The 21,086-nt window shown below is 38.7% G+C and overlaps 1 protein-coding gene across 1 annotated transcript in view; it reads left to right on the top strand.

Moving 5' to 3' along the window:
- Positions 1-20,344, top strand: part of LOC132768153 (gametocyte-specific factor 1-like) — a 28,916-nt gene extending 8,572 nt beyond the window's left edge. Inside the window, exons 4-9 of the mRNA XM_060763804.2 lie at positions 24-124; positions 2,676-2,802; positions 4,362-4,445; positions 4,741-4,798; positions 9,187-9,281; positions 18,561-20,344. Coding sequence (XP_060619787.2) covers positions 24-124; positions 2,676-2,802; positions 4,362-4,445; positions 4,741-4,798; positions 9,187-9,281; positions 18,561-18,574 — 479 coding nt within the window. The 3' untranslated portion in view covers positions 18,575-20,344. The remainder of the gene's footprint in view (positions 1-23; positions 125-2,675; positions 2,803-4,361; positions 4,446-4,740; positions 4,799-9,186; positions 9,282-18,560) is intronic.
- The last annotated feature ends 742 nt before the right edge of the window (positions 20,345-21,086 follow it).

The raw sequence follows: 21,086 nt of genomic DNA on the forward strand, positions 1-21,086 counted from the left end.
ACCCTGTGTGTATTATTTTCTAGTTGATGCCTTGGATCCTGATAATCTATTGCAATGCCCATATGACAAAAATCATCAGATTAGGGCATGTAGATATCCCTACCACCTTGTGAAATGCCGTAAGGTAAGGTATTAAAATGTTCTGTGTAAATGCTTATGTTTGTTGAATAGGATTGTGCATCTAGTTGCCTGTTTAGTTTGTGTCGGAGTGAGTTAATATGTGCTCATATTGTGAAATGTGACTTTGTGCAAAATGCACCTTCCCCTTCTTTTTGAACATGGATCAGGATGACAGTCTGCCTTGCTGCACGCTTTATTTTGTTGTCCATTATTTCATAGATTTCTACAAATAGAAAACAAATATAGAATGGTAGAGAGCCATACACATTTTTTAATTCCAAACACCAATTTTATTTGGGCCCTCTGAAGAAGGATATATGTCTTACCCATATACACAATAACATTTGAATATATGTTTTAGCATGTTTATCATATTCACCACTCTTAAGGTAGTAAGTGGCACTCGACCCATAGAAGAACCAGCATGGCAGTTTGGAGGGGCAACAGGAGCCAGGTTAAGTGGGTGGACTGGGGTAGGCATCCTCTCCTGTGCTGGATCAGACCAAATGATTTTGCAGGACTTATGCAGCCCACTGACCAGATGTCCCCCATCTCTTCATTATGCCCTACTGAGGGATTTATGCCAAAATGGCCATGAGCGGAAACAGCCCAAATTCTAGTGTAAATACCTCAGAGACAAAGGCATAGTAATTAGAAACCTACTTTCCACTGGAACAGGGAAAGAAAGGGAGCAAGGAGGGATAGGCGTAGTTCAAAAATAGGAACTTGCTTCCTACCTCTTGAGGTGAACAGTCCACCTCAACCCTGTGCCAACCATGCAACCCCAAGAAACCAGTGAAATAGGATCCACACAGATCATGGTCAGGGATCCTATGGAGCAATGCAGAGCTCCTGCCAATCCAGCCTCAAAAAGAGCAGAAAGAGGGCCAAAGGAGGGTAGTCAGGACTTGTAAAACCTCTGGTCCTACTCTCCCCTTGAGACTAGCCTCTGCAGGCACACATACCAGGCAATTTACCCCTACCCTGGGAGGCCATCCAAGAGTCTCCCTTCCCATAGCAGTCATGACCGCATGGTCTTGGGTGCAAATTATTTTGCTTTAATTGCTTTTCTAATCCTGCAACTTGGAGTTGGAAAATGCCCAACATTTGGATCAATGATTCCTGAGGTCTTTTCTGTAATTGTATTAATTTTCATCTGAGATTCAATTTCTGCAAAGATTGTTAACAGCAACAGATCTGAGTCAGTACTCGCAATGTATCTGGGGCTAGGCCAAATTATTTTGGGGCAGTATATGACCCCCACATTAGATATTTCCCACCCCTAGTGTGTAGTATAATCCATGAGCTTTCTGCATAACATGGGGCATATAGTGTATTATTTTGCAGAGTGTTTTAAATTGATTCACTTCTGCTCATGCATAAGGCACCTCATCTTTGCCATGTGTTTAATTTTGCAGAATTTACCCAGGTACTTCATGCTGCTAGAGAGAAAAAAATCTTGGTTTACTAGCTGATTTTCATGCTTAGTTTCAAAAAGCTTGTTTTGTGTTTTGTATGCTTGTTTTGGGGTTAATTGTCACGGTTAAGATAAGGACTGTGTTAAAATACATGTACATAATTTGGGATATTTGCATTGCACAGATTAAAATAAAGCAGTTGGGAAAAGGCTTGTATTCTGTTTACTAAGGAGTAGCTTGTTTGTTTATAAAGTATTTCTGTATTTCCTCCAATCCCCCCAAGGGCTCTTGAAGTGGTGGAAAAAACAAAAACAATCCAGACATTAGAAAAATCAAATAAACAGAATTCTCTTTAAAAACTCCTTAAAAACAGTCAAAATCAATTCAGTTTCAGAAATTGAATGTTGTGTAGAACATACTGTTTTGGCTGCCTGCTGGAAGCTTAAAAGGGACAGGGCAGCCTAACTTTCTTGGTTAGGGATTTCCACAGTCGATGTGCTGCTACAGCAAATTGAAACCCAGCAAGGACCTTACAGGACCAGTTTGATATGGTTTCTCAAACGCACACCTGACATCAATCTGGCTGCTGTATTTTGCACTAGCTGCAGCTTCTGAGCAATTTTCAAGGGCAGACCTATTTAAAGCACTTAGAGTTATCTAATCAAGGGAAAACTAAGGCATAAACCACTGTTATCAGATGTGCTTCTCCCAAGAAAGGGTTCAGCTGGTGCACCAGCAAAAAAAATTGAGCAAAAATGCTTCTGGCCACACAGTAGCTAGATTTCCAGAAGCAGAACTGGGTCCAAAGTTGGCTTTCCTATTGGCCAGCAGCACCTCCATTTTGTCTGATTTGAACCTAAATCCATTATTTCTAAAGGGCTGCTGAGAGAGAAGGAGAGAGTCTCAAAGCAACAGATGACCTCTCCCAGCAGCTTAAAGATATTCAAGGGCATAGGCGAACAATATTGACACCTGTGGAACCCAAAATAAGGCTGAGCAATAGTTGCTCAGCACCATCTTCAACAACAGCAAAAAAACTGGAACCACTGCAAAACAGTGCCCCAAGTCCCAAATTAGCCTATCAGCCACGAAGCTGTGCCTATGCTAATGCTGTACTATGTGTGTCTGCCTCCCTAGAACCATCCTGATGTTGTGCAAAAGCTGGTCACGTGCCCATTTAATGCCCGTCATCATGTTCCCAGAGAAGAGATCAGCCAACACATATCACACTGTGATGACAAAAGAAGCATTGAGCAGGACATCGGTAAGAAATCCATTTGTGTGAATTGCCTTTTGGCACCTGCAATGCCGGCTTATCTCTGCTATTAACATTTCAAAAGGGTTGTCAAATGATTTTCTCTTTTTGTCTTCTAAATGTCCTTTCAGAGTTTATTATGTATGTGAAAAACACTCTTCTTTTCCTTTGATCATGATTTGGAATTGCATAGGTGGAGCGCTTCCCATTGCACCCCCATGTGAGCTTTTATGCTCTTTGAGCAACTGGTTGTACAAATCAGTGGTTTCTATTGTAAAATATTGTACCATAAATTATACATGAATATGACAAGTTCTTGGGATTCCTACCAGCAAGGAAGGACATCCATAATAAAGATCTCAGGTCACTCATATCTCCTATTCAACTCTAGTATGAAGCAAGCCAACTGGAACAAAATGTCCTTTTGTGAAGTAAATGAACTTGGGTTCATAGCTTACTGTGCTTTTCACACTCAAATTCCAGTTGAGGAAATTGAACATTAGTTCCATACCTAAAGGTGACTGCTGATGTGGAGCTTCAGTTGGAGAAGTATTTTCAAGGAGAGAGCATTGTATTGCCTGCTTCTTATTCTGTCATGTTAGAATCAGCCTTCCTCATTCTCTGGAGTTAGGGGCACAAGACCTCAGTGAATGTGGGAAAACTGCATATCAAAATATGTCCCTTTTCAACCTCAGGAAGTTCAGTTTATAATTGCACTGCAGGACCTATAAATGCCCAGGTAAGGAATCTCTAGAGTTCTTCAGCATGGCTCTGGGGTCCGTTTTCAGCAGATGTTCGGCAGTTGTGCTGGAAAACCTGAGATTCCTATAGAGAACATACTAATCTATGAATAGTCAAAACCACAAAAGTGAAATCCACATGTGTGGTGGACCAACTGTACTTTATCATATTACTGTTTTAGAATATTTTCTTTTAAGCCATGCATTCAGTAAGTGCTTCAGATCTCTTGTGCTGCATTAGGCAAGAATATGAGAGATTAAATACAATCTGGATAGTTTTTAGAAAAGAGCCAATTCCTACTCTCAAACATAGGGCAAAGCTAGGAGTCACTACGCTTGTTGGAATGAACAGTTGCCTTTAGTCCAGAGTAGTGGCATTTGAACAGTAACTTGCAGCTGGGACTCATGGCTAATTCAAATAGGCATTTTAAATCTAAAATTATTTTCATTATTACCTTGGTTATATAATCCCAAAGTAGAGCATTTATGAATTTAAGAATTAGGATTTTAGAGGGTCAGAATTCTTGTACAAGGGAGTTAGTGGTAGATATGATGACCATTTTACTCCCAGAAGGTTCCCTTAGAATCCTCTAAACTAGCTGAGGAAATATTCAGCTACAGCTGTTCCAGATAAATGTAAAATGCTGACCTTGCCAGCTTATTGAAAGAAAAAAAAACAATACCTAGGCAGCACAATATGTTTTGAAATCAATTCTATTTTTTATCTGTAAGCAAAAAGTCACGAGTCATTCTAGAAAATGAAGGTTTGTTGCTTAGCCAGACATTCTTGAAAATGCTCTTACTGACAACAAATCTGTTTCATTGCAGCACATGAGCAGACTAACTATAGAAGAGAATTTAATGTCATACGTTCATGGCAATCTCCTCCATGTGAAGAAGACTGGGACAAAGGTGAGGGGAGATGTATGCAGCATGTGCTTCAATAGAATAATTGTGTGAACAAATATTTTTTCTTCTTGAAACTCTATTATCTATCATACAATTTATGCCTCACTAACATCTCATGCTTTGTAGAAGCAGAAGCATTTTGTAGTTCAAGAATATAAATTAGCACATTCCCAAATTTACAGTGTTCTGTATAGCAGCTGAATCTAGATTATTATGTTCTAAACAAAATGCAATTTTACATTAGGTGGCTCTTGTTTGTTCTTCAGCAAGAATTTTAATGATCTGTTTATCTTGGCAGATCTGGAAGACTCACCAGGCTCTGCCTTCATTTGGGGCACCAGCCGTTCTGTAAACAGGTAGGTTGCATTGCCACTCACTGCCTAAGTCGAAGATAATCAGCATCCAACCAAAGTGGTACCTGTTGATCTACTCAGATTTGCATGTTTTCGAACTGCTAGGTTGGCAAAAGTTGGGCCTAACAGCGGGAGCTCATGCTGCTCCCCAGATTTGGACCGCCAACCTTTCGGTCAGCAAGTTCAGCAGCTCAGTGGGTTAACCTGCTACGCCACCAGGAGGCTAATATATAACACTGTTTTTAGCAGTACCACATCTGTGGAACTTCCTGCCAAAGGCTGGCTTCAATCTGTGCTATTCTGCATGGCCTTTGGGCCTTGAAATTTCTCAGTTATTTTAAGAATCAGGCTTTAACATTATTTCCAAGAAGCAAGGTATATTCCACACATCAGTTTAAATGGTAGTTGAGCTGTGGCGATCCTTAAATCTGCCAGAAGAATGTCAAGCCATGAGCACCTTCTAGTATATGTTTGGGACAAATACTGTCACATTCTTTCTGGATCTTATCCTAGTTATTGTGTGCCTTCGAGGCATTGCATTTCTGTAGCAAAATTTCATCTGAAGGGCTTTTCCATTGCCTTTCTCTGAGACTGAGAGAGATTTGCTCAATATCACCCAATGAGTTTCATTTCTGTGTGGAGATTTCAACCCTTGTTTTCCAGCGTCATTATTCTGTACTCAAAACTACTACGCTCTGTTGGTTCTCAAAAGAGAGATATTATGACAAAATAACCCTTCATAGTTTTCAAAAAGGCAAGAGAGGGCACAAATTGAAAATAGCAACTGATTGACACGTGTTTTGACACGTGTTTTGATAAAGTCAGCATCCTCCCATATTTTGGTGACTTCAGACTTAATAGAATATTTGCAGAGGTTCAGATCCTAGTGGAAAAGGGGCATCAATCAAGAGGAAGAAGGGGAAAATGTTGCCCATCATTCTCTTACCGTTTCAGTAAGCTGTGGTTTTCCTGATCCTGATTTTGCTCTACTTTTGTGATTCTGCTTCTTTTATTCTATAAGTTCTATGCTTCTTGCTCCAGTGGTAGTTGTTACTCAAATATCTTGGATGTTGTCCAAGGAATCTCAATTGTTGAGTGGAATTGTAGAGCCCTGTAGATGTTCTGAGACTAAATCTCCCAGCATTTCTCACTGTTGTCTATATGAGCCTATCTTTAGACAAAAGATAAACTCTTGTCCTTCACCATTCACAGTGACTTATCTCTCCCATTTTTGTTGTTGTTCCTCCCAGACCTCTCCCAAGAGATCATGAGCTGAGCTGGGTGTATTGTAGGCATTTTTAAATATTCCTGAAGAAGGGTTCTTAATCTCTTTGCTTCTTTTGCTCCCTACTTATTGGGGGAAAGGCCACTGCCGTCAACTTCAATAGTTGATTGAAGCCTGTGTGACTTTCCAATATGAATTAGTGCAGTTGCCAAAACCTAAGCATTTCACTTCACATTTCATAAGGCTTGCAGCCACTTCAGTTATTTGGTCTGTTAATCCCCCTCTGAAATTAGGGAATTGATCATTTGATCTTAACTCCAGTTTTCTCTTGTCTGCCTTCCTCTCTGAATTACAGTGACCCAAAGGTGAAACTATCAGGGAGCTTTGAATGCATGATTTGTTTAAAGAGGGTTGCACCAAATAACATTGCTATACATTAATTGATGCTGCAAATGGCAGAAAGGATCTTACAAGAAGTCTTCACTTTACCTAGTTCCTTAGGGAACAGAGTATCGGTGCTCAAAGCCTTACATATTTGTAGGTCATGATTCTTTCAGTCTTGCTTTATTAAAATATTTATATTTATATCCTTCCATATAGGCCAGGATGTCAGGGCTGCATAAAATAAAATGTGACACCTTTCACTACTAGAGCAGTAGCAGCCTTTCCTACTAATTTGCCTAGTAGCAAACTAGGTTAAGTCAACTATCTTCGCTGGATACTGCAGTATAATTTATACCTCTGCTCAGATTATTAGCAGGTGATTATTACAGTGGAATCAGTAACTGAGGCCTGTAATTAAATGTTGTGTTTGTACATATTGCATTCCTGAATGCTCCTCTCTATGTTGTGAAAGTGAGACATATTTTACTTCCAGTAAAGTTCTAGACTGTAGAGATGGAGACATTCATCCCATCCTGTGTAAGGCTGGTGGCTGAGCACTGTTCTGTTCAGCATCTTCAGTTGCATCTACGTTGCAGAATGAATGCGGTTTGACACCACTTTTGACGTTACGATTTTACAAATTAAGCACCAAAAAGTCATGTTTTACAACAATTCAACAGAAAAAGCAGTTCAACACATGGTAACATTATTTAGTAATTACTGTATCTACGAATTTAGCACCAAAACATCGCAATGTATTGAAACAGCTGTGGATCTGGGTGGGAGGCAGACTGCGTTGGATACTACAGTACGTTGGATAAGCGAGACTCTACTGTAGGTCCAGTTTTGACTGCATGGTAGTCCAGCGTGAGGCTGAAGGGTGAGGAAGGTCCCTGCACAAAAACACAGCAAATGTGAAGCAACCAGACAGTATGTAAGACAACCCTTTGGTCAGCCAGGCTTCCTAAACAGTCACTTTTGTTAGCATAATTGAGCAGCAAGGGTGCATGCATATTTTTCAAAAAGCTATTCCTATTTATTCCTTCCCTATGAAGATGCTCACTAAATATTAAAATGATCTGGAGCATCCATTCATATGCCTGCTTATATTATAACAAGTGTTTTATTGCCCTCTAGTGAGCATGATGAGCCTTTACCTTCCTCCCATCTTGCAACTTTATCACATAAGACTCATGAAAGCAATATTTTATGGGATAATGTCACATTTGGATATCACTCAATGCACAATGCTATGTTTTTCCTATAGCTGTTTCATAAATGACATATTTGTGGAGTGACTCTTTGAGTTGACAGATAAAACTCATCAGTATTTCCTAATCGTACTGCTTTTCCACAGTGGATTTATGTGCAAAAATTTCCTCCTGCTGAAGTTCCACTTCTAGGCTAATAGTAGGGAACTGTGTCTGATTTCATTGCAAAGGACAAAATTCTGGCAATTTCTGGTGAGCAGTTTGGATAAATGCAAGTGCTACATGCAGCCAGATTTAGTAAGCTCCTTGAACTAGCTGTGAGCTTTATAGGAATGGTTCAAAAATTTGAAAATTCTTCTGTTCTTCGTTTAAAACTATTATTCCTATTTAAGTGTGCGGTACTTACTTTGAAAGTAGTTGTTATGCTCCAGAGACTGTTTTTGTAGCTGTCAGAAACTAATAAATTGGTTGAGACTCTATGAGAGATAGTCATTGAAAAAAAAAAAGCAAAATGTGCTGCAGGATGTCCCACAAAGTTTTGCAGTTTAATAAACCTTTTCCATGTTTTTATGATAGAATCCATTAAGAAATGACATTTATAAGACAAGAACAAAAAATCGTGTTACATAGTGTTAACTCTTATTTGAGAACTTAGTTGTGCAGTGATCTAGGACATTATTCTTCTTCCCATCTATGGGGGTGAAAAATGTGAAGTCTTGATGGACTGTAACAGACAACTCCATGTCCAAAGAAAAAATGATTTAGTAGTAAGTTTAATCTATCATGAACCAGTAAAAATTACTTCTTTTAACAACTGGGAATCTGTAGTCTGTTGATGCACAGACTTGAAAATAATCTGGCCACCTGTGATGTATAATTGTATTTTAAAGATAGAAAATGGTCTGGTCATTACCACTATCTCAGGTTTCTGAGTGGAGTGCTTCCAGCATATTATGTGTGGACAAGCAGTAAGTGACTTATCAGTATTCTGTTTAATGAAGTCTCTGCTTTGAACATATTTCAAGAATAATTAGCAGAAGTCACTTTACTAGTGTAAAGTATAATGCTTAGATGACCAGCTTTACTCCAGTCCTTTGTCTTTTTATTACTATCAATGTATTTGAAAGGTGTTAACAGTATAATGACTGCATGTGAACTATTCTTTGTAAGATTTAGGTTGAGAGTGTGATGGGTTACCTTGGACAAACAACAGCCTCTCAGGCTTAGTTCCCACCAATACCTTGAGAATAACCAGCCTACTTACAGGAGATCTCTGTAAGGATTATTCCTTATAGTTTGTAGTGCTTAGAGAAGCACCACTTACTGGAGTGTAATGTTAACATCGATGGTGTATAAGGCACAGTGGTCTCAGTGGTGTAGCTAAGTCTCCCTTCCCAAAAATATGAACAACGTAGAATCGTGAAATTCAACTGTACAATCATAAGTCGGGTAACAATATCATAATTTCCCAATTAGATGCAAGTCAATATTCTTAAGCTTCTCTCTGCTGGAAGTACTTACATGAAATAAAGGTGACAAGTACACAACTTCTTTCCTTCCCTGCTCTCCAGATCTGTATCAAGTACAACACTGGGGTACAAGAACCACCTAGCATCATGTCTGCGAGCTCCCAAATCCTTTCCAAATATACTACCATGGAAGAACAGTAAGTAACATTGGATTATCTTCTCTTTAATATATGATGTGCTGCACACATGAGGTTTGCTTACACTCCTGTGGAATAAATACATTGGCTCTAGTAGAGTTCCCCACAACTGTTATTGATCTATTTTTTATTGACAGCGTTGACATCAGATAATAAGTCACTGATAATGAGCCAAGAACCTATGGGAACCTTCTCTGTTTGCCTGATTGCTAATTATATGGCTGATCTTTCATTGGTTACCTCTCATGGAATAATGTATAAGACCACATACTATAATAATCATTTACATGGGTTTACAGTTAGACCCAGCTGTTCATAGAGTATCACTGAGGATCTTTTCAGTGGCTGCTCCCAGTCTGTGGAACTCCCTCCCAAGAGAGACCAGGATGTTCCCATCCCTGTTGGCCTGCCACAGGCAGGTCAAGAACTTTCTCTGGCAGCAAGCATCTGGAGAAGGATAAGGGGCATGCTGTTGGGGAAGTTGTGGGTGGGATTTGGTGGCGTATGTGTGTGTTATAAAACGCATTTTCAATTGTACTTATTATATTTTAACTTTATTTTAACCTAACATACACAGTAGTATTTAATTGTTTTTTTTTTAAAAAAAAATAGTATTCGCTTTGTTTTAAATGTGTGCTTGTTAACTGCCTTGTCCCCTCAGGAAGAAAGGCGGGGTATAAATAAATAGTACTTCTTCCCTCTTTTGAGATAGTTCCTTGCCAACCATAGTAACGTGCAATGGCACCATGTGTCTATACTGACAATAGCCTTGGTCATTTCACTCTGGAGGTTTTTGTCAATAAATGCCAAGCATATTTAAATCATTGGCTGCACTTTGAAGTCTTGAAACTATTGCGAATATTGAAAATAAGTTGAATAACTGGATGTGAAATAAATTACACCTTAAAAGATAGGTACTGTTACTGAGTTAGCAGCTCTCATTTAAAATGGCACTGTACGGCGATCATGTTGAAACATCAACAGGAAAACCAAGATTCAGTGCCATATGCTCAGTCCTGGGCTGTTTGGACTTAACTCCTCTTCTTCCACACCCCAGAAGAAAACTCAGTAGCTTCTATTTTTAACTATTGCTTCCAATGTTGTAATAACTGGGAACTGTAGTTAACAAAGCCGTATTCTGTTTAAACAGAAAAACTTAGAATTTAGCTTGAAGTGTTAAAGCAGGTGTGGAAATCAAGTGGCTCTCCATGCGTTATTAGATTGCCATTCCCAACTTTCCTCACTGTTGGATATATTGGCTGGGGACTGTTGAGAGTTGCCATTAGCCAACAACTAGAGAGCCTCCTGATTCCCACCTCTGTTTTAAAGTAACAACAGTTCGTTTTAGCTATAAAATGTCATTTCAGAAAAGCCTTCAAACCACAGCTGTGTGAAACAAGTTTGACACAGAGGATATATATGTGAACTTGAATGATAAGGCATGTTTGTTGACGTAATATCAAAATTCAGTATAGTTTGACTGTGATGGGAATCAGAGTTGTTAGGCTTAAAATAACCCAAACTTGAGATGATTACACAAAAAATATAACAGAGTGCCAAAAGCACAGTTCATAGCCAGCAGAAACTTGCGTGTAGTGAGCCAGGATTAGTTTCCATTCAACAGAATGACACAGGATTGCAGGAGCCACAACTTTAGGTCCCAAAAATATGTGTTTATTAAAGTCAAAGAAATCCATTCTGGATATAAAAAGTCTTGGAGCTAACTAGCTTACTGTCTTCTAAGAAAGGTAAAAGGATAAAAATAACAAAATAGTATCCATGCATATACATCTTGCCTGTAGAAAGGCAAGATGCGTCCTCACTCAAAGAAGACAAAAGAACAGAGAGAGGCCAAAATGGAGAATAACCCCATGGCCAAACCCAGGGCAATAAAAATATCTTTAAAGAGGAAGTTACCTCATCTCTCACAGAGATCACATTACTAAATCTTCAAAAGTGGGGAGGAGATAGTGGCAAGGAAGAAGAGTTAGAAAAAGTCTCTTCTAGGATAAGCATGCATAGGAAATTTGGGGAAGGAATTCCTCACTCTAATCCTATCTAGACTAACTACTCATTGAGTACTGGAGGCTTGTGCAGTCAGGAATGAAACCCAACAGACTGATTACAACCAGTAGGATGTTTGGGATTTGTGAAATATTAGTCTATGTTTAACCGTTTATCAAAGTTAACTTCCAGATTGCAACTCTTAAAATCCTCCAAGATAAATGACTCTTGAGTATTGTACTCCAAAATGTAACTTTTTCAAATGCTGACCTTTATTCATGATCAAGAAATGGGTTGATAATAACTAAAGGTTTGTAAACATAAAATTAGCATTACTGTTTAGAGAGCTTTTTTTATCAAGTACCTCTACTTTTATCAATTGCCAGCACTGCTATAAACTACCAGTACCATTGTTCCTAAAGCAGACCTTTAAACTTCTATTGTTAAGGATCCATATCAGAACTTACTTACTAAGTGAACACTTCTGTCTGCTGTAGATCTAACCTGTCTCAAAAACAAATCTAAATTGGAAACAGAAAAACTTTATTGAAAAGTACAGTACAGGTACAACACACTATTGTCACAACTGAAAATTGCTGTAAGTGTGCACTCTGTATAGGTTTCGCATTCATTTTGTGTGTTATAATTTTATTGGCCCACCGGACTCTGTTACTCCTTTAACAGTCTTTCTGTAATTGTTTGGTTAAGCTAAACATTACATCATCTATCTGAGTGCCAGTTTCACATGAGAACCCTTGGATTACAGTGCTTTCATGTTCTCAAGCCAAACATTCCTTTTCCTCCCAGGTGTCTAGAAATAGTGAAAAACAGTGCCATTTTCTCACTAACTACAATATGCAGCTGTCTACTCTAATTCCCATCAGACACAGTGTGTGCTATATACAGTACAATTGATCCGTTACTCATCAAGTACAACATTGTCAAGGTTTAGCAATCAAAATGCAGCATAATTTTCACTTGTGGTAGATCATAGGCATAGGATCCTAAAAACTTCCCAATGAGTTTTATTAGTTATGACTTTAAGTCCGGCCTCCCCAACCTGTAGGCCTCCAGGTGTTTGTACCTTCAACTCCCAACTTGTTCAATGATCAGGAATTCTGAGAATTGAAGTCCAAGCCATATGGAGGGCCTGAAGAAGCCTACTTTAAGTGATATGTAAGATCAGTGTTCTTGGTCTTGCATATCACTTAAAATGATAAGTACTGAAACTCCTTTGGAAGAGTTAATTTAGTATTTAGTTTTTAGTCTGTATCCTTAACTATTAAAAGTTTTGAGCTCTCCTTCTAGATTCTTTACTTCGTAATAATAATGTTGAAGGATAAATTGAAGTTCATCAGCCTTAGTTTCAAAATGTACCATACAATAATAATGAAATGGGTTTCTGAGTCAGCTTATTACTTCTGATTCATGATTCACTTTTAAACATGACCCTAATGCCAAACAACTTGGAGACATGTTTTCTGTCTGTACTGAATGTCAGCAGTGGCTCAACTGAATACAGTCACAGCTCTTCATATTTTCTTTTGACACCACCAGGCATGCAGACTTCATTTTGCCTTAAATGCCTATGTTTTGTCTTTGCCCTGGATTTTAAGCCTGTCAGCAAGTCATGTTTCTTTTTCCTGTACAGTGTTGAACGACTTCACCTATATGTTTCCATGGCACATATTAGAACTCCTGCTTTAGTAGTCCACTCTGGAAATCCACCTGTAAACCTTGCGATCTAGGCCAGCCAAACTTCTCATCATCCTCAGTACTCCTTCTGCAAACACTCTTTATCCTTGGCATTCAAGGATCAAAGGTCAACCCTCCTCCCCCCCCCCCCACCGCAAAGTTACTTGGAAGCTGTATTTGCCAAGTTTTCACACTCCCTGACATTTACAATATTCTCTTCAGCTGATTGTTATTACAGATTTCACATTCAGCTAGAGCTTGACCACTGCAGTCCTTTACTTTTTTAAATTGCTTCGCCTGCAGGGCAATCCTCCTTAAACCTCTAGTCTTCTTCTCTCTCCATTTCATAGCAGGTGCAAATTCAAAATGAATACTTCAATAGATATCCTTGGACTTAAGATTTCTCATTTTACTCAGTTTTGTTTGCCACTACATCCCCTCTGCATAGTGTGTCTGCCATGTCTGTGGTTCTGGGGCTCTGCATGGATACAAAAATGCAGATAATCATACCCCATGTTATTAAATGGCAGCAATGTGGGCACACACAATTTAGTGTGGCTGTGTTCACACTGTAGTCATTCAATGGTATGACAAACTACAGTCAGTGGAAACGCAGCTCTGGAGCCCATGAATCTTCATAGTGAATAACTGCATTAGCTAGGGTTTGCAACTCTTCACTTCCTCAGATCTCATGTGCTGTAATAATCAGAGCATGTTTGCATGGAATTATTCTTGCCTCTACTTGGATGAAAATAGGGAGAAATGCTAAACTTGGCATTCTTTTCTTCTTGCAGGGAGGTGATAAAATCTCCTTTCCTCTACAAAGATTATTAACAAACCCTACAAGGATTGCAAAGGCCTTCCTGTTCCCGTGTTTCTTCATTTCTGTTCCTTCTTGTCATAGGATGTATATGGATTTGACACACACATCGTCTAACTCAGGGGTCCTCAAACTAAGGCCCAGGGGCCAGCTACGGCCCTCCAAGGTCATTTACCCAGCCCTTGCTCAGGGTCAACCTAAGTCTGAAACGACTTGAAAGCACACAACAACAACAACAACAACAATCCTATCTCATCAGCCAAAAGCAGGCCCACACTTCCCATTGAAATACTCATAAGTTTATATTTGTTAAAATTGTTCTTCTTTTTAATTCTTGTATTGTTTTGAAGTGTTTTTTGCACTACAAATAAGATATATGCAATGTGCATAGGAATTCATTCTTCTTCTTTTTTCCCAAATTATAATCTGGCCCTCCAACAGTTTGAGGGATTGTGACCTGGCCCTCTGTTTAAAAAGATTGAGGACTCCTGGTCTAACTACATGGAGAAGAAATCATAAATAGAGTAGTGGTCTTTCCCTTTTTAATTTCGTTGTAAACGTTTTAGAATTGTGTGACTCATTGAAAGTTCTGGAAGTTAAAAATTAGCTCCCAGATGTTCCTAAATTGGCCCCTTGAATTATCCTGTGATATATTGTGTATAAGGTGATGTTTAATTTCTGTTTGACAGATTGCAAAGAAGGAATTTTCTCGTATGGTGATAAATCTCTAATGGCCTGGAAGAGCAAAGAGTACTTCCTCTTTAGTTAGGAGATTTTCTTCTGAAACTTAGATTTCTGTGCACGGTCATCATTGGACCATATTTACTTTCTAAGAAATGGAAACAAATGCATACTGTAGAAGAATATTGAGAATGGAACAATGCTTTGAAGCAGACATCTATCACAGGGCATGCTGAAAACTAGGGATGGCTTTCCCCCCAGCTCTAACACGTGTTTGTAATCTAGAACTTGGTTTTGCTCTGATACAAATGGCAGGCGAGCTGCGTGCACTTTTTTACACCTTTTACATAGCCATTATATAGTGTGCTAATGCATTCTTGATCTGTTGCTGGCAAATAGTCTTTATTTACAGGTTGCTGCTAATGTAAATCTCTGTCAGCAATTAAGGCATGCAGTAGCCAAAGATAAGACTCTGACTGCCACCTACTGGTTAGCCAACTCAGAAGCTCCTGTTGATTCCTTTGAGGCAAAGAGAAGGCCTATTTTGGCAGCCATCATCTTCGCTTCCTGGAAATAAGCTAGATCTGTGTGGAGCGTTTAATCCCACAAGACGGAAGGTTCTCTAAGTAGTGGTTTATGATGGTGTGTGCATATAGCACACACAAAACTGACTTCAAAAAGGCAGCAAGCATTCAGGTAGGTGGAGAAGGAAGGGAGGAACTAAACATCAATTTGTTTCTTCCCCAGCTCAGTTGCTTGCTGTCTGATTTCTCCATGCAGAAATCAGAGAATCTGGCAGCCTTTTTTATTTATTCTCAAGATCTCCTCCCTAAGTATTTATCACCAGCTTAACCGGTGTTGCTGATGTGTTTGTACAATCTAGCTGTATGGAATCAAAACAGTTGAAATAAAATGAAAGGCATTAATCTGGTCCATATAATGTAATCAAATAGGAGATAATACCCTAAGCAGATAGGTTGAGTCACAGTGCCATTTTAAGAAGTGCTCCTGTATTATGGGAAATAATTAGAGCACTTTTGCACTTTAAATTGACCCTATAAAAGTGCAGTATTTCAAAACAGCAACCCAAACTTTTTTTGCTATTTGTACCATCTAGCTATTATCACTCACAGGGTTTTAATGTGTTATCTTTGATCTGTATTCTTTAGAAAAGTAAAAGATGTGTTGGTACTTCTGTTTGGATTTACAAAGTGCTGGAGAACTCTATATAAGATCTCAGTCTATTCTGCTAGTGTTATTTTCCAGGGACGAGGTGGACAAAGGTTCTCAGAAGAGGGTCATTCTCATCTGAAGATTCAGAGACCTTGTCATATAAGATGATAGAAAATCTGAAGAGCCTTGATCTGCAACCAAAAATCACACAGCCTATTGAGAATTGTGGCTTTCTATAGATTGTCTATCATTGCTTTACTTTCTTAGGATTGAGGACTTTGAAGAAAAGATGTCTGAATCAGAATGGAGAGTTCATTAGTTCTAAGCTTCTTGAATCCTATGATACTAAATCCTAGCTTAGTTAATATGGCCATTTGGATTGCCTTGGATAGCTTTCTCAGAATAAATTCATGTCTCAGATAAAATAATTCAGTTTTCCATAATTGTTGTGTTTCTGGGCCAGTAATATGGACTGTCTTGTTAATTTCACAGCTGTTGTTGTCTACCTGGATTTTATTGTACTAGACTGTACTGAAGTGGCAAACTATATGGGCTTTGGGGCTCATTATTTTATTTGTTTGTTTAATTTGTCACTTTTCTCCCAGAGTGGGACCTAAGGTGGTTTATAAAACAGTTGTCATCCCAGGAGATCTTGGAGGGCCAAACCCACATTCTTTAAAATAATAATAATAATAATAATAATAATAATAATAATAGACAGAGTTTTGGAGCACAATACTCCTGAGCTCACGATTGTGTTAAAAAACAAAGTATGGATTGTTGATGTTGCAATCCCAGGTGACAACAGGATTGAAGAGAAACAACTGGAAAACCTGACACAATATGAGGATTTAAAAATCAAACTACAAAGACTCTGGCACAAGCCAGCCAAGGTGGTCCCAGTGGTGATCGGCACACTGGGTGCAGTGCCTAAAGACCTTGGCCTGCATTTAAACACAATTGGGGCTGACAAGATTACATCTGCGAGCTGCAAAAGGCCACCTTACTGGGATCTGCACGCATTATTCGCCGATACATCACACAGTCCTAGACACTTGGGAAGTGTCCAATGTGTGATCCAGTACAACAGCCAGCAGAGTGTCTACTGTGGACTCATCTTGTTGTGTTTCTAATAATAATAATAATGTTACTGCACTGCAGGGGAGCATATATGGGGTATTTTCCCATTTTTTAACTCTCTCTTAGCATCTTTAGGGCTAAGATAGGGACTTCTCTTCTCCAGTCAAGAGTGACCTGAGAAGCTGTTTCTATGTCTAAAATAGCCCAGAAGGGCCAAAGTGTAAGAATTTGCTCAAATTCCCCTATGCCATTTAAGGAAAACCTATTTAAACACACAATCACTCAACTGCTCCCTAAGGGGAGGGTCCCTGTGGCTTGTGGGGCCATCCCCTTCTATAGTAACCATTTTGGTTTGATGATCGTACTAAGTAGCTTTAGGCAGTCCTCATGTCCTTTAGCATCTACCACTCCTGCTACAAACACATGCAGTACAGAAGCAGTGCTTGCTTTGCTGCAACTCTCCTCTACCTGGTGCCATCTAGATGTTGTGAAAGAAAGAATCCACAGGCAGGTGCATTGCATTTTTCAATGAAGGCAAGTGATCTCTCTTGCTGCAATCAGTAGGGTATAACATCAGAGGTTTCAGTATACCATTTGGGGCTCTTTACAAACTGTACCCAGGTCCAGGTTATTTGAAGGACAGTATCTTTCTTTACGAACCTGTCCAATATCTACTATCAATCTAGGGAGGGCCTTCTCTCTGTCCCACCACTCACTCAAGTATGTTGGGTGGGAACAAGGGAAAGACCTTTTCAGTGGCGGCTCCCAGACTCTAGAACTCCCTCCCAAGAGATACCAGAATAGCCTTGTTTCTGCTTGCCTTCTATAAGCAGCCAAAGACATTTATTTATCATCAGGCATTTAGGGGAGGATGAGGGGCACACTGTTAAGGAGGTTGTGGGTGCGATTCTGGGGAGATTGTGAGTTTTAATTGCAATTTTAATTGTATTTATTATATTTAACTGTATTTTAACTTTAGATCCACATTGATATTTGTGTTTCAATTTTTATATTTGCTTTATTTTAAATTATCATTAGTTTGAGTCCCTCCTGGGAGAAAAGTGAGATATAAATAAACATAATAGTAGTAATAGAATCATAGAGTTGGAAGACACCTCGTGGGCCATCCTGTCCAACCTCCTGCCAAGAAGCAGGAAAATAAGCAGCTGTTAAGGAAGAATGCTTTTCAAAGACCTTTTGTTTTGGCCATGAGCAATATCCATAAGCAAGTATGTTATTACAAGTCTTGGTGAGCTGCTAATTAATTTACTGGCCTGTTGCTTAACATGATGATTCAAAAGGGTTTAGAGCATGGGATGCTTCAGTGATGGGGAACAGCTATAAATTATCCGTAAGTAGCAAATGTACAGAGTTAATTACCTTCTGCTAAACATGACTTCTTGAGAGACACCTCATGTATTTTTTTAATTAAGTATGCCGATCATATGCCTTTTCATACATTGGAAGTGTTTTAGTCTTAAAAAGGACACTGTGATGCATGACAGTAGGCCTGTGTTACAGGGTTGGATAGTGATAATTTAAATCAAATACTGTATATTCATCATGTTGGCCTTTGAAATTTAACAATGGCAACATCAACTCTGAATCTGTTTGCAGAACTAGTTTTTTTTAATTTTCAGAACCATTTTTATCCTTCATGTTCCTGGGAGCAAGCTAACTTTGTAAATCGTTGCTGGTGGTGTCTCAAGATAATGACATCTATGTTAGTAGACAGAGAAAACTGTTCGGCCTGACACTTTTTGCACATGCATGATCGTGGTTTCTATTTTGAGGTCTCTAATTGCTTGCTTTAAATTTAATTGCAGGTGCTGGCAACTGAAGACCGTGACAGGAACTGTCCTTTCCAGTGGCTATCCAGTCATCTTTGGGATCAGTTCTGAGTTATTACTTAAAATAGTTGTGATAATTCACAGTTTTTATTTTAGTGTTTTGGGTTTGCTTGTTTCTTTGAACAAGTCAGCAGCTTCCCTTAAGAAAAAAAACCCGAATGAGTTGGACAGATCTTTTACAAAAAAAAGATAACAAGTAGGACAAATTCATAGTTGACAGAAAATACTAAATCCCTTTGAGGCTTCAGGGTACATACTTTGGTGTGATGGAGTGGTCAGTATTACTGTTGGACTTGTTTAACCACTAAAAACACCAAGCTATTGTAATGCACAGTTCTTCCCGCATTCCTTTGTTCCATTTGAATTCGGTCTTGTGCCTTTAAACAAGATCAGCAATTGTACATTTAGTCAAGTTTTGTTGCCTCCACTACCAAATCTTTTCACCCAAATCCTTTTCTTTGTGATAACATTTTTTCACAATTTGTTATCTGAACAAAAGACTTTCAGATAGCATCTGTAATACTAATAGATCAGTGATCTTGATATATTACTTTGAGATAGGAAAAAGATACTGAAACCCTCCCTGAAGTTTCAGTCATGTACATTGAGGGCTGGCCAGGGAGTGACAACTGCCATGTAAGTAGTTCCTGTTTGGTAGATAATGTTGGCGAGTAACATCCTTTGTGTAGTCCTTTCCGATAGCATTGGCTCTCATCTCCTGGAAAGCATCTGATGAATTGAACTATTGGAATCAGCCTATGCATTTGAGATTTCTTAAATGTTCTTCCATGTAGGAGTTATTCACACAACTTGGAGAACATTTGAAAGACACCCAAATTGAGATGGAATCATTTGACATGTACCACCAAATAGTTCTATTTTCTGCAGTCTCTGACCTATTCCTCTGATACCTGTGATCCTTTTTGACACAGTAGGAAGCAAATTACTCCACCACTGATAGTGAAGTGATTATCTGTGTACTACAAACATGTGTAGAGAGTTGATATGGGTGATATCTCTCTAGATGATATTTTATTCAGGGAACAGATTGAAGTGTTGTTTCTTCATTAAGACTCCTTCAACACTGCCATATAAAATGCAGATTATCTGCTTTGAAATGGATTATCTGGCAGTGTAGACTCATATAATCTGATTTAATAATCTGGATTATATGGCATTGTAGAAGGGGCCTTAATGAAGAAGTAACTCTTCAATCTGTTCCCTGACTAAAATGCTATCATAACTTGTGATGTGTAGCAAACATTACTGGTCTTTGCCACATCCTCTTTCATGTCATGTCAGTATTAAATTCTCGTAGAGTTTAACTAACCTGATGCCCTCCAGCTGTGTTGGACTGCAGTTGCCGTATGTACTAGCCAGTATGGTCAGTGGTCAGGGATTGTGAGAATTGTCTGGAAGGATTCGTAAGGGCAACTGGATGCCTAACCCTCGCCTAGTTGGCAATGCATGGTAATAATCTAATAACAAAAATTAACACATTGGTGGTGATTTTGATTATTCTCAATTTAAAAATGCCCAGACTCCATTCATTTCTTTACTGTATTCAATAAAATGTTGGCTAATGGAGTTTGGTTAGTGATTGTCACTCTGGCCTACGTGTCAGTTACATCGGTAGAAGAGACACACTTCCTTTTCGAATTAAAATGAAAAGTTTATTTGAAGAATGTTGTGCTTCATCAAGCTTTCTGGTTGTCGAGATTAACCCCCCAAGCACTTCCCATATGTTTTTTTAATACTCTTGTTAAATCTTTCTTTGGCCATTCTTATTCTAGATGCTGAAGAATACTTAGTTGTGTTCTCCCCGCTCCCTTTTTTCTTTCTGTTAAAAACAAGTTAATCTCAAATGTATTAAAAAAACAGTTAATTAAAATAAATCTGAATAAAAATTATATTGACTGTTTTATCACTGAAGTTCAAGAAACACTGTTAAAATGAACATTTCAGAAATACTTGCATCAATAAATCACTCACACCAAACAATATTATTCTCCTGTAGAGTCCTTTCTCTGGTATCACTTGTGTGATGGCATGCCCAAGCCTTTTGGGAAAACTATATTGTCTGGCTTACTCAGGGGCTATTTGATACCTTTTGTTAAGATTAAAACTTTTAGCAGACAGAGGCACTTTAGGCAAGGTGAAAAGATAACCAAATGAGTTTACTGAAACAAAATGAATAAAGGGTTAACTCCACCCGGGACTATCATAAGGTAACATAAAACAATACATTACAAAAGGAGCCTTTGCTGGTGCAGTCATCTTTCTGGAATCTTTGAAAGTCTTTTGCCTCTGATGTAAAGCGATGGATTATAAATTGTTGTTTACAAACTGTTTTAATCTTCTCTTCTATGAAGCTTAGGCTGGTCAAAAGCTTCTGATGTCCTTTGTACTGCTGCTATACAAAATACTGCTGAATCCAGCAGGTTCTAAGAATGCCTGTTTTTGGATTGCTTCGGCCTAGTATTCCAGACCTAGAAACCTAGA

Source organism: Anolis sagrei, chromosome 2 (assembly GCF_037176765.1).
Source record: "Anolis sagrei isolate rAnoSag1 chromosome 2, rAnoSag1.mat, whole genome shotgun sequence".
Taxonomy (NCBI): Eukaryota; Metazoa; Chordata; class Lepidosauria; order Squamata; family Dactyloidae; genus Anolis; species Anolis sagrei.